This window comes from Schistocerca piceifrons, chromosome 2 (genome assembly GCF_021461385.2).
Source record: "Schistocerca piceifrons isolate TAMUIC-IGC-003096 chromosome 2, iqSchPice1.1, whole genome shotgun sequence".
In the NCBI taxonomy this organism is placed as follows: domain Eukaryota; kingdom Metazoa; phylum Arthropoda; class Insecta; order Orthoptera; family Acrididae; genus Schistocerca; species Schistocerca piceifrons.
Window position 1 is genome coordinate 1,030,135,198 of NC_060139.1, and position 13,865 is coordinate 1,030,149,062.

At 38.0% G+C, this 13,865-nt stretch overlaps 1 protein-coding gene across 1 annotated transcript in view; it reads left to right on the plus strand.

Moving 5' to 3' along the window:
- Positions 1-13,865, plus strand: part of LOC124777177 (dehydrogenase/reductase SDR family member 11-like) — a 128,173-nt gene that overhangs the window by 34,755 nt on the left and 79,553 nt on the right. The window contains exon 3 of the mRNA XM_047252488.1: positions 155-317. Within this exon, the coding sequence (XP_047108444.1) occupies positions 155-317 (163 nt within the window). The remainder of the gene's footprint in view (positions 1-154; positions 318-13,865) is intronic.

Below are 13,865 nucleotides of genomic sequence, written 5' to 3' on the forward strand. Positions count from 1 at the left end.
TATTAAACGTTTCACTGTCAATCCACAGAAAGTTGATGTTACCATCAGGTTATTTATTCTCCATGATATCGGAATTATGTTCGTGTGAAGTCGTCACAGTTGCTGCTAGTAATTTTTTTCGTATTAAACCTTTCCGATCTGTATTCTCCCTTAGGCACTAGCACTGAAGGATACTCCTGGTAAACTACATGCGCTCGCTGGCGACGTGAGCAGTGAAGAAAGCATCCTGTCAGCTTTCAAATGGATCAAAGAAAACCTGGGGGGAGTTGACGTCCTCATTAACAACGCCGGCGTCTTCCCATCAGCTGACCTGACAGGTAAGATAAATGTTTGGCGTGATTAGTTATAATTTACTAAAAAGTAATCAATTTTTTGTGCAAAAATAGTTTCTGTGAGCTACAACAGGTGCCTACCACATTTTAATATATCAGCACAGCCGTCTAAGTAGCTGACTTCGACATTTTGCTTACAACAGTTTGTACTTGTTGTCAAATATGGTCTGGTCCTATAAAGCCGCAATGAAGACAAGTCCTTGTAGTATGCCCAAGGTTTTGTATTAAGTCTGATTATCCTCTGGCCGTACGCATCACAATAACGTGTCGACAGTTCTGTCCCGCTATAAACACCACATGTGTGCTGACGATCTCCATTTATACGGAAGTGGAAACTTCGGATTGACGTGCATGCTTTGACACAATGTGTACAGATTATTATTATTAACCAGCTGTACAATGTATTTACATTTTCCTGTAACTCAGGACGTTACATCAAATGTAATTTTTGTTCTCCATTTTTGCATACCTGTCCACAAATTTTCTTGAGCATTTCTTCTTCTAAAATGTGTGAATTCCTTGTATCCTTGTGGAAGGTGGCCGGTGGTTCCTCCTCCATGATCCGCTGTGGCATTATCTTCTGACATCCTTTTCGTATGCCCATTCCACATGAGTTGTTTTTGTTCTAGAAACTCAATAATCGAACATGTAACACCCATTTTCCTCCTGATGACTTCATTTCTGATCCTTTCCCGCCAAGATATCCCTACAGACCGTCTGCAGAAGTCCATCTCAGTTGTTATTAACACTTTCACTAACTGAAATTGAAACGTCCCCTTAGAAAAATTATACATGACTGTCCTTTAACTGACACACAATATTTTTAGCGCAACGCAATCTGACTTTCAAAAATCCCTACAAAGAATGGCCCTGACTAACATTAACCTACACCTTTCACAAATCACTTACCTCACAAAAATCTTCGTTACTCGAACTACCGCAATACAGCGAGCGCCACTACTGCCAGCTAAATAAAAGATTCAAACTACAGAAGGCACTAACTACTGATAGGCATAGTTAGCAAATGAAAGATTTTAATAGAGAACAAACAATGTATTTACCTTAATAGTGTTGAAAAATCATAATATACATAGCAGTTCATGACATCCACTCTTACAAATTTCAAAACTCCGCCATTTCTCTCCCCACATCCACCACTGCTGGCGGCTCACCTCCAACTGCGCAACGCTACGCGCTGTTCACAGCCAACTGCACAATGCTACAATGGCAGACAACAATGCAAACTAGCCACAGACTGAACACAGCACAGCCAGTGATTTTCATACAGAGCGCTACGTAATGTTGCCAATAAGAAAACATAAACAGCCTACTTACATAGCCCCCATGCCCCCACAAAAAATTTTACTAATTGTTTTGGGCAGTGATAAAATTTTTCATAATTACAATAACAAAGATATTAAATGCACACACTTATGGATACAATGTTGGTCAAAAGTTAAAATTTTCTCACAGTCCATAAAGACAGTCCTGATCATTCATCACAGTAAAATTGCAGTGTTTTTCTCAAAGTCTGAGCAGTAAAAGAAAATGCACTCGAAAGTAGTGGATTTCCATGCAGAAGTAGTGTTGTCCTTCCAATGGAAAGACAGTGCTGACTCTCGACATGCAGGCAGGTAATGGGCCACAACAGAGCAAACCCACAGCAGAGTCATTCGACGTTTTGCAGAATATTGGTAGGTAGGTCATCACAGAGCAGACCCACTATAGTCTTGGTAGAGATTATGGTATTGGTGGGCCACCAGAGGTGCAGACCCACTGCAGTCCTTGTAGAAATAATGGTACTGGTGAGTCAGCAAAGGTGTAGACCCACTGTAGTCCTTGTAGAAATAATGGTATTGGTGGGTCATCAAAGATGCAGACCCACTATAGTCCTTGTAGAGATGCCCAGCAGCCATCTGTTGTGATTGTGCCGGTGCACAATCACCATTGCGGATAATATAGCAAGTCCATAACCACCACTTGTGCACTCACAAAGTTTTTGGAATTGTCCTTAGAACCAGCAATGCTGTTATCCAGTCCCTTGCTGAATTATTAGCACATGTGCAAACACTAACAGTCCCTACTTCTCACATATTGTCCACATACTATGATCAACAGAAACGTGGGCAGTGAAATGTAACTTACAAGTTAATAATATGATGAACTGGTATCAATTACAATTTTATAACATAACAATACAATAACAACAGTACAAAATACATCATTAAAAACATAATAATACAGATTACATTTGTAGTAATAGGGGCTTTACAAAAGAATAGAAATAAACATATACATCAGTGTTACAGGAATTATGACATAAGTAAATACATAAAAGATCAGAAAAATTATTGAAACATCAACTTCACACATGAGCATTAAAACAGAACAGAATTAATAATGTCTAACATCTTTACAAAGTAAATAACGTATTATTAATGCAAATTATATTTGAGGATAACAGTATTCCTCATCATAGTTCATGTAGCTGAGTATTAGAAAAATTCTACAACATAAGTCTTATCAGATAAACATATAAAGACAGGAAGAACATAAATACACAAGGGTATACAAACACATAGTGGGATAACACAAGGAAAGGACAGGGTCTGTTTTAATGCAGTATTTTGCAAACAAAACTTTCTTTACTTCTCGGAGATCTCGTTTCATTCTTCATTATTTCCAAAAGTCCTATCTATACCTGCTTTCTGTACTTTTCTCGTATAGCCTCTCAGTGCATTTCTTCAAATTCATCGCAACTCATTCTCTTATAGGCTACCCCCTCTTAAGCTAACCTAAATCTACTGAGATCAGATGCTAAACTAAGGGACAAGGCAATGCAGCAGCACAAAACAATTAACACAAACAGCAATGACAAAAAAAATGGAAATTTGCAAAGCAAGCTACAGTAAATCTAAATTACCAAGCAATGCAACATTACAACTAATATGTGCCAATGTGCAGCAACAAGAAAAATAAATCAGTAGTAAAACTAGCTTAACAGAGTAATACAAAGTGAAATTTAGTAGCACTATGCCTGGCAAACAGGAGCAGCAAATGCAATAACTTACATCTGAACATGACATAGCTCAAGCAGAAAAAATATTACACTAAAGATGGCCATGTCTAATACCTATGTCACATTTTAACACTAGAGTGATGCATCACGATAACTTACTCTAGCAGACAAGTTACCAAATTGTAAAAAAAATTATTTATGCAGTTCCTGTGAAGGGAAATGTCTATTTATGTTCCCTCGTTTTCTTGGAAATAGATCTATTTTTTTTTAATGAATCTGTAGGCATAAAATAACTATATTAGTACATCTATTAAATTTTATTTTAACCAACGCTGCAGTGCAGCTAGAAACTAAATATTAAAAAAATAGGCAAAGCAAGGCGTGAAACGTCATTCGCTAGCCATAAGGCATTTCATAATGCAGTAAACAATCTTCCAACTAGCAAGACAATAGACATGAAATGTTTCTCATCGTTTCATTTCAGTAAATACCATAAATTAAGAACTCTACAGTGTAATCATGTTTTCAAGTTTGAGGGTGTCGTATTTACGATGCTTTCTACAAAGGAATGTCAATAGCGAGGATAATGGCCTCTTTTTTTTTTCTTCTCCACCTGTGCCTCTGAAAGACACACACTAATGGCTTTTTTCCAGGCGCCTGTCGCGCAGCTGGGTGCCCACGATGCATTACGTGAAGGTGGTCACTAAACTTTCTTACCGAAATATTTATGGCAGCAGTTTCTGCTACAGTGACAGTCTCATATAAAAATATTTCACAGGTCAAAAATTTGCGTTACAAATCTGTAGAAACAAAATCCTATTGATATAACAAAATTTTCGTCTGCATTGTAATACATTCACTCATTTACATACATTTCACAACTCTTAAAGTACGATTCTTGGTTTCCAACAATCTCTTTCACAAACCAGAGTCCCTAACCACTGCTCATTATTCCTTACCTTATTTGTCGACACTTCTTCAATATTTCATCATAACAGATACGTAGCATAATCAGATAACTCATATAGCATCAGCATATTGATCATAAACATACCGCAACACCATAATACACATAGTCATCGTAATAATAACATCATAACACCTCAGTCAACTCTCAAAATCGTCGTAGCTTCCTCCAATAATTTCAAAACCTTAAAAAAATTCTCTGCTCATTTCAATAGTGTCATCTACCTCAAACGTACTTTAAAATCATGCTCCCTTACCAAATACATCATTCGAAGCTCTCATAGTATCACAATGGTTCCAAAAAAATATGAACAGTTCACAAAGTACAGACAAAACACAATTTCATAAGTGTGAAGTTACCCAACTGTGTAATTGCGTAAACATGTGTCGCTGATGTAGTAAAAATATGTTTATCTCTCAGTTAAATGATCAGATAGTTGTGTAATTTGTGTGTTAGAGAAATATAGTACCGATGTGTAAAGTTGTATAAGCAAATACCATATTAGCTACGGCTCCTTGTGCTTGCCAAACACATGGTAGACAAAGTAGGCATGTACCCCCTGAGGATTAATCTAATTATACCCTCAGGTGTTACAGATTACAGCAATGGAGTGAAATGTATCACGGAAAACCTTTGTAATTCGAAAATCTTGCAAAATAAATGGTTCAAGTAGAAAATTAATCACTCAAATGCGTGTCCTGTAGCGCTAAATGTGCGTCTTGTTGTAAGATAATTCTGTCGAAGTGTCGTAGTTATCGTCCTCTGTAAGCAAAGTTTTGCTGAAGTCAATGTACTTACTCATAATAAGTGAAGTGAATTGCTTTGCGTATAGATATCTTAGTTATTACGCTTATTGCCGTGATGAAGGAAATACTGTGCTGTAACGTATTGTTGTGCTACGGAAAAGGCTGTCTCATTGTAGCTATACCACAAAAGTTACTACTGAAACATGTTTTACTGTCCAGAATAATTCAGAAAAACTGTGCAGATATAAAACAGGTACACCACAAAAGCAACATTGTAAATTGTCACTCATTAGTAGCGTTGTGATAAAATCGTGTAGTTGTCACATAAACTAACCATTGTGTCATCTGGTATCTCACAGAAAGTACTTTAAATCCAGAATGTATCTTCAAGTAAACCAAAATGTTGCATTAAAATCTCATTAGCAGTACCAGTATATGTCCTAAGTATGTAAGCCTGATAGTTGTTACGTAATCGTGCAACTAACAAGCAAAAATGTACAAATACAATACTGTGTCGTCTGTTCACTATAACAATGCATTTGTAATTTCTGTTTAAAAATGTTCCCTAGGTTCTAGACTGGATATTTAACTTCAAACATTGTTGCATGTTAACAATTTCTTAAGTCTGACAAAGCATACTAGAAATGTGAAGTGAAAAGTTTTATGGCAAAGACAAAGTTAAAAAGCAGATTATCTTTCAATAAACGGTTTTACATGTGAAATGTGGTGTAAACCTTTACTCTTCCTAGTACACAGAGTTTCAACTTCAACACAATTACCATGTGGTTTACATCGGATTCTGTAAGGTCCATTGTAAACTAGAAAGAATTTGTGACTCAAGTGTTTCTTCTTATGTGACAATGAATGAGCTTTAATGAGAACTTTCTGACCAAAATATAATTTCTTTGCATTTGCTTTGTCGTGTAGTTTCCTCCTTTTGTCTGCTGCAGATTTTATATTTTTAATAGCTAAATCAATTATGTCTTTGTGTCGAAGTTTACGTGTATTCGAAAAAGGTACAAGCTCTCTGATTCTGTTCAGTGGTTCTTCATTCTTTAGTACAAGAGTAGGTGGTAAAGCAGTGGAGTTGTGAGGCATTTCATTCAGCACGTTTTGAAATAAGTGTAAATATTTGTCCCAATGCTGATGCTTTCTGTGACAATAAAGTCTGCAAAGCTTATTGATTTCTTTCATAATCCGTTCAGATGGGTTACAATGTGGTGAGTACAATGAAATAAAAACAGGTTTGATTTTATGATTCCGATGCATGCGTGACCAAACAGCAGATCTGAATTGCGGTCCGTTATCTGAAATGACTTTACTAACGTGTCCAACTTCACGTAAGAAATTTTTAACAAAGGCGTTGGATACAGACCGTCCAGTGGCTTTACATAACGGAGTGAAAGAAACAGATTTTGAAGTAAGTTCAACAGCGACTAGAACGTACGAAAATCCATTCGATGTTCTGACAAGAGGTCCCAAGAGATCAACAGCAGCAAAATCTTTTAATTTAGAAGGAATGATAGGAAACAACGGAGCACGATGTGAGATAGCAGATGGTTTCGCCTTTTGACAAAATTTACAAATAGACAAGACTCTTCGAATTCTCTTTTCCATATTGTTAAAATAACAAGTCGTTCGAAGAATATGATAACATTTTCGTGGACCAAAATGTGCGTAGCTGAAATGAATGTGCAAAATGAGCTTATTAACAAAATCGTCTGGAATGCAAAGTACCCATAGCTCGTCATCAACAGTGCAGCGTTTGAAGAGTATGTTGTTTCTAACCAGCTAATAATGCCGAATCTGAGTGTGCGGCTTTTCATGCCATTTACTTTTGATGTCTTTCCAAATCGGATCTTTATCTTGTTCATGAGCAATGTCCTTTGAAGATGTGGTGATGAAGTTTTCAAAGGCGGCTTTCTGAATGTAAAGAATACTGAAATTTTTCTCGAGGTTGCCTTCTGTGTTACTTTTCTCAAGCCCAGCCGGTGCGCGTGACAGTGTGTCCGCAGCAACGTTCCCCTTGCCGGGAATGTAGACTACTGTGAAGCGGAATTCTCTCAGAAACAATGCCCAACGTTTTAACCTGTCATGATTTAATTTTGAAGACATAAGAAATTGTAATGCACGATGATCACTGTATACTTTTACGTGCTTACAAGAAAAAAAGAAAGAAACAGAATTTGTTAAATGCCCAAACGATAGCTAAAGCTTCTAATTCAGTAACGGAATAATTTTTTTCAGATTTTTTTAGCACTCGGCTAGCAAAAACAATGGTTTTCTGAACAGTAATATCATTTTCTATGGCTTCTTGAAATAAATGGGCACCAAGACCGACTTCAGAAGAATCCGTGCTAAGGCAAAAGCCTTGTGAGAGATCTGGATGAGCTGGTATTGGCGCGTTAAGTAGCGATTCTTTCAAAGAATTGAATTCCAACTGTGCTTGTTCGTCCCAGTTCCAAATAGTATTGTTTCCAGTGAGAGGACAAAGTTTTGGTGTAACTAGAATTTGCATATTCAGAAAACGACGGTAAAAATTGACGAGACCTAGAAAACTGTGGACTTGTCTTTTTGTGGATGGAACTGGAATGGCTCTGATTGCTTCTAACTTTTCAGGATCCAGCTGAATGCCTTCAGAAGAAATAATATGTCCCAAAAACCTCACCTTTGACCTACCGAATTCAGACTTTTCCAAGTTAACCGTAATTCCAGATTCTGCAAAAATACGTAACAAACTGTTGAGGATGCGATTATGTTGTTCCCATGAGGCTTCTGCTATTTGAATATCATCCACATATAAGGTGATGTGACGTTTTAAGATATCAGGTAATATGGAATTTAGCCCGCGAATGAACGCTGCCGAAGAAATGTTTAAACCAAAAGGAAGTTTCCGAAATTGATAACAACCGCCGAAACAGAGAAGAGCTGTGTATTTTCTACATTCTGGATGAAGTTCGATCTGATAAAAGCTGGATCTGAGATCAATGGAAGACAACACTTTTACACTAGTAAAATTTTGAAGAAGTTCTTCCATCGTCTGCAGCCTGTCTGTTTCAGGAATGATGATAGTATTGATTTGTCTCGAATCTAAGACAAGCCTGATCGATCCATTTTTCTTCTCAACAACATGTAATGGATTTGTTGTATGAGCTTATTGCGGGCTCAATAATGCCCTCGTTAAGCATAGATTGTATTTCTGTTCTAACACGGTCCCTATAGTGCGGAATTACGTATGGTCTAACACAAAATTTAGTATGCTCATGAACACGAAATTGGTATTGAAATCCCTTGATTGTTCCTGTTTTGTGAGTAAAAACTGTGGAATGTGCTTGTAAAATCTCAAAAAGGTCTTGCCTATCAGTGTAATTACAATTCTCAATTGTTCGAATTTTATTCTGAATTAACTCATTAGTATCAAATATGTCGTCGATATCATCCCTGTCAGTACTTGCAAAGTGATTGTTAGTGTCTAGTTCCGTAGAAAATTCCGAACTGTTGTCCAACAGAAGGTAAAGCCGATTAATTTCTTCGTCATGGTTTCAGAGCCAATCTTCAAACTTCAAAGCTATTGACTTACCTTCTTTCTCTAAACTTATTTCAGCATCGTGAAAGTTTAAGATTGCTTTGTATTCATCCAAAAAGTCTACTCCCAGTATAATTTCCGTCGACGATAATGGAACAATAAGAACGTTCATAGAGAAGCTGTGGCTTTGACAAAAGAATTTGTTGGCGTACATCTACACTTTTTCCAACGATTGCACCTTGTAATTTAATCTTACGTAACGGAAGTGTGGGGCAATCGTTCGATTTGTTGCATTTGCTAAAGGCTGTTTCACTAATTACTGAAATGGGACTGCCAGAGTCAAGTACTGCAGTAAATTTTACGTCATTTACTGTAATGTGAATCACAGGATATGCAATGTTGTTATGTTTTACGTCGTGTTCCTGGAGTAAGATGTCCCTAATGTCTTCCATTTTTACGTAATTACTAGCTACGGCAGCTGCATCGTCAGTTTGATACGTACGTTTTGTGGCTGCCAGCGGTATGAGTCATTGCCTATTGTCTCTTTGTTGGCGCGCGTCGTTATTGGGATTTGGAGACCTAATTTCTACAAATTCACCTTGCCGAGAGGGCCCTGCTCTGTTTGAATCCCGCCAGTTCTGATGCAATTCAGGTCTGTCGTTACGATCATATCGTCTGTCGTCATGTCGGTAGATTCCATAGTTTCTTTCTTGTCGGTCACGTGGTGGAGAATTTCTCCCTGAATCGTAACTGCGCACTGGACCGTTGCGTCGAAAGTTATTCTGTCTCCCCTGACAATATTTATTTTGGTTCCCATATTGTCTGTTTCTCTGATTGTCTCTGTGATAGTCATTACCGCGGAGAGGTGATCTCTCCCTGTAGTTATTACTACTCTGCCAACGGTTGTCATACGGGTGGTGTCTGTTTTGGTCACGATTTGTGTTGTGAGAATAGCCTTGTCGTGCCCAGTTATTATTTCTTTCATTGCGGAATTGCGACGGATGTGACCTGTAATTGTTGTGTTCCTGTTTTCGCGTACCGCGATTGTCAGTGTCAATTTCTAACTCTTGTAAGAGTCCCTGAAAAGCTTCAATGTTGTCTTTGCAACGTCTTGCAAAAATAATATGCCGTAAATGTTCAGGTAATTTAATTAAGCAAATGCGGATGAGTTCTGAGGGGCTGTATGGGTTTGACAGGTACTGACTTTTGTGCAACATGTCTTCAAAATATGTCATAAGACTGGAAAATTCAGATTGTTCGAAATGTTTCATCATTATGATGCCATGTTTTACTCGGTCTTGTGTGGCTTGAGACCAATATGCTGAGAGGAAGGCATGGTAAAATTCTCCTTCACTGTAACAATCGTGAATGACCGATTGCATTCTTTCAGCTGGTTCATTCTCTAAGTAGCCACACATAAATTCTAATCTGTGCTCTAATGAGCAGTTGGGAGGAAAATAATGAGAGAAATGATGGAGCCACGCTTGTGGATGAATGTCGTTGCCAGAATTCTTAAATGTTTTAAATTTACGTGTAGTAATGAACAGCTTATACTCAAAATCATCATGTCGGCGAGTCGCATATCGGTCATTGTTACGTCGTTTCGGCGGTTCAATCTCAAAATTCAGTGCGCCTTGCCAACTTCTTTCATAATTTTCGAAATGCCCTGTGTTATTATTTTGTGACTTTTCCGTATTTCTAAGTTTCTCTTCCCGAGTTGGAGTGCGAGTGTCCTCTGAAATACGTAATTCTTGTATTGTCTGTGTCAGCTGATCTTGTACTTCCCGGATTTCTCTTTGGTGTTGCGTATTAATTTGATTCAGATTTTGTTTGAATTTCCTAATTTGTTCGCACTCTCTGTGTCATTAAAGACTACTGGTTTTGTGTCATTCAGATTATCATCTACCTTCGTAGATAAATTATTTAGCTGATCCGAAAGTTCAACTACTTTCTCTGATAATGAACTAATTTCCTCCATGTGTCTTTCTGAACCAATTTTCAGAGTATCTAATGTGTCCTTTAAGTTTTCTTGAGTTATTGCAAGTTGCGTAATCGAATCGGTAGATGCAACTGAGTCAATTTTAGCTTGCAGGGTCTCATGATTTTGATGAATAATAGTTTGCAGTTCTTTTATGGCTGTTTCGTGATTCTGTAATGCATTTTCATGCCGCGAAAAAATGGGTTGAAAATGCTCACAAATCTGTGTTTTTACGTCATTACAGACGTTTTGACATTTCGATTCAATGTTATGTAACTCAGTAGTTAAATCTTCACGTGTTTGTTCAAGTGTGGTGTCTAACTTTTGAAGCTTTTGCTGTGTTTGTCTCTGATTTTGTTCCATTGTGTTTAACTTTTGAAGATTTTGTTCCATTGTGTCTAACTTTTGAAGCTTTTGCTGTGTTTGTCTCTGATTTTGTTCCATTGTGTCTAACTTTTGAAGATTTTGTTCCATTGTGTCTAACTTTTGAAGCTTTTGTCCCATTTGTTGCATTAACTGTAATAACAATGCACTGGTGTCTGAAACATGTTCCTCAGTGCTATTCGGCAATGCATTTGAACCGGCAATATTCGCACATTGAAAAGCAGAAAATGTGTCTTGACTTATTTGAGAAAACGGTGAGGACGCAAAACCTGAATCAACAGTATTTACAAGATTGTGTCCTGTCATTTCGGATTCCTGAGGCAAGCTGTTGCCGACCGATCGATCGATAATGCTTCCCTGTTCACTAATTGTTTCACTGTCTACACCATTGTTTGCAGCCCGCTCCATTTCCCTATGTACAATTACCAAATTACTACTTTGAACATTAGTTAATTCATTACTCGGTGGCGCTAACACGCTGCTTTCGTCTTCACAGTCATTTCTCGGCTTACTTTGGAGCCTAGTATTACGTTTTTCACACGCCATTATTGTCACAATATTTCACACGATAACACAGAAAAGCACAATTTGAAGAGCAAAAATAAGAGAACACCTTAACGTAGCACTGAAAATAATATCTCGTTAATTGCAAGCGCAGCTGCGAAATACTTGCTGCAAATCTACATGCATGGCACAACTCTTTTACTGTACAACAATGAAAAACTACAACTACAAAGGAAATTCTCTCTATAATTACGCGCTAGCAATAAACAAAAGCTACACTAATTACACAAACTACAAGAAAAAAATCAGAAGATTCCAGTGAGGTATCCTCGGCTAAGGGTCACCATATGAAACGTCCCCTTAGAAAAATTTTACATGACTGTCCTTAAACTGACACACAATATTTTTTAGCGCAACGCAATCTAACTTTCAAAAATCTCTACAATGAATGGCTCTGACTAACATTAGCCTATACCTTTCACAAATCACTTACCTCACAAAAATCTTCGTTACTCGAACTACTGCAATACAGCGAGCGCCACTACTGCCAGCTAAATAAAAGATTCAAACTACGGAAGGCACTAACTACTGATAGGCATAGTTAGCAAATGAAAGATTTTAATAGAGAACAAACAATGTATTTACCTTAATAGTGTTGAAAAATCATAATATACATAGCAGTTCATGACATCCAGTCTTACAAATTTCAAAACTCCGCCATTTCTCTCCCCATATCCACCACTGCTGGCGGCTCACCTCCAACTGCGCAACGCTACGCGCTGTTCACAGCCAATTGCCCAACGCTACAATTGCAGACAACAATGCAAACTAGCCACAGACTGCACATAGCACAGCCAGTGATTTTCATACAGAGCGCTACGTAACGTTGCCAATATGAAAACATAAACAGCCTACTTACAAAATTAACTGTACGTATGGCATAATATTTCTAATAATTGTTACGAACAGTTTCCTTCTGTTTCCTTGCAAATCTGTCGATATCATAATATACCATTTCGGAGTATGTTGGACTAGCAACGAAGGTTAAGACGTATGTCTGTTTGTCTTTGCAAAAGTCTTTGAAATAGTAGTTTAAAGCAACTGTTACAGTTTGTGAGCGTGATTGTGTTATGGTCTAATTCACAAGAGATGTTGTAGGCTAATTCGTTTTAGCGCAGACGGCACGATTCCTGTGTAATCGAGTTAAATAGGGCAGCTTCGTCGGAATGGCGAGCTCCTTAAACGGTTACAGCGCACGCTACAGTCAGTTGTCAACACTGAAACTACGAATGTGCGCGGAAATGGGCGCGCTATTGAAACTTCCCAGACTGAATCGTCTCAACAAACACCGGCTGCTCCAGCAAAACAGCAATCTTCTGTTACTACCGATAATGTGAACTCACCAGAAAAACCTGTCATCATCAACAATATCTCCATTACCTCAATAGATGACTATGTAAAATCGGTAAGTGACAAATCTCTTTCAGCAGTATGACGCATTGCCGTCGCATGTCTGGAGACATTATTTGTATTTTCACAAGAACTGTTGAAAACATAGATCGGTTATTGCAAGGGGATAATTTGTGTGTTAAAGAGATAATGACGCCAGTGAGGCGTTTTAAATGTGCTAGTACGCTAGTTGTTTTTCTAATGTATTCCCATTTTTTAGTAATGCTGTAACAGTTTACAAAATGTCTAAATGGAGGACGTTTGCTAGGGCATGTGAGAGAGGTCCCAACCGGCTCCACGGTTCAGGGATGCTCCCCTATGAAGGAAATTATTTCAGTGTGTATATTACCATGAATAACGTTGTATGTCATCATGGCAAAGGTGTTGGTCATATCAAGAAAAATTGCTCACAGTTACTATTCCGAATGGTGAAAGTGAATTTCCTGCTCTCGTACATAATGCAACCACACAAAAGTCCGTGCCATTGGTATAAGAAGTAGCTCCAAAAATTCCTCAGCCTCCCACAGTGTGGAAAAGAGCAACATACATCTGGAAGTGAAACGTGGTCGATAAGTAGTTTAGACAAGAAGAGAATAGAAACTTTCGAAATGTGGTGCTACAGAAGAATGCTGAAGATTAGATGGATAGCTCACATAACTAATGAGGTGTTGAACAGAATTGGAGAGAAGAAAAAATTGTGGCACAACTTGACTAGAAGAAGGGATCGGTTGGTAGGAAATATTCTGAGGCATCAAGGGATCACCAATTTAGTATTGAAGGGCAGCGTGGAGGGTAAAAATCGTAGAGGGAGACCAAGAGATGAATACACTAAACAGATTCAGATGGATGTAGGTTGCAGTAGGTTCTGGGAGATGAAGAAGCTTGAGCAGGATAGAGTAGCATGGAAAGCTGCATCAAACCAGTCTCTGGACTGAAGACCACAACAACGACAACGTCTGA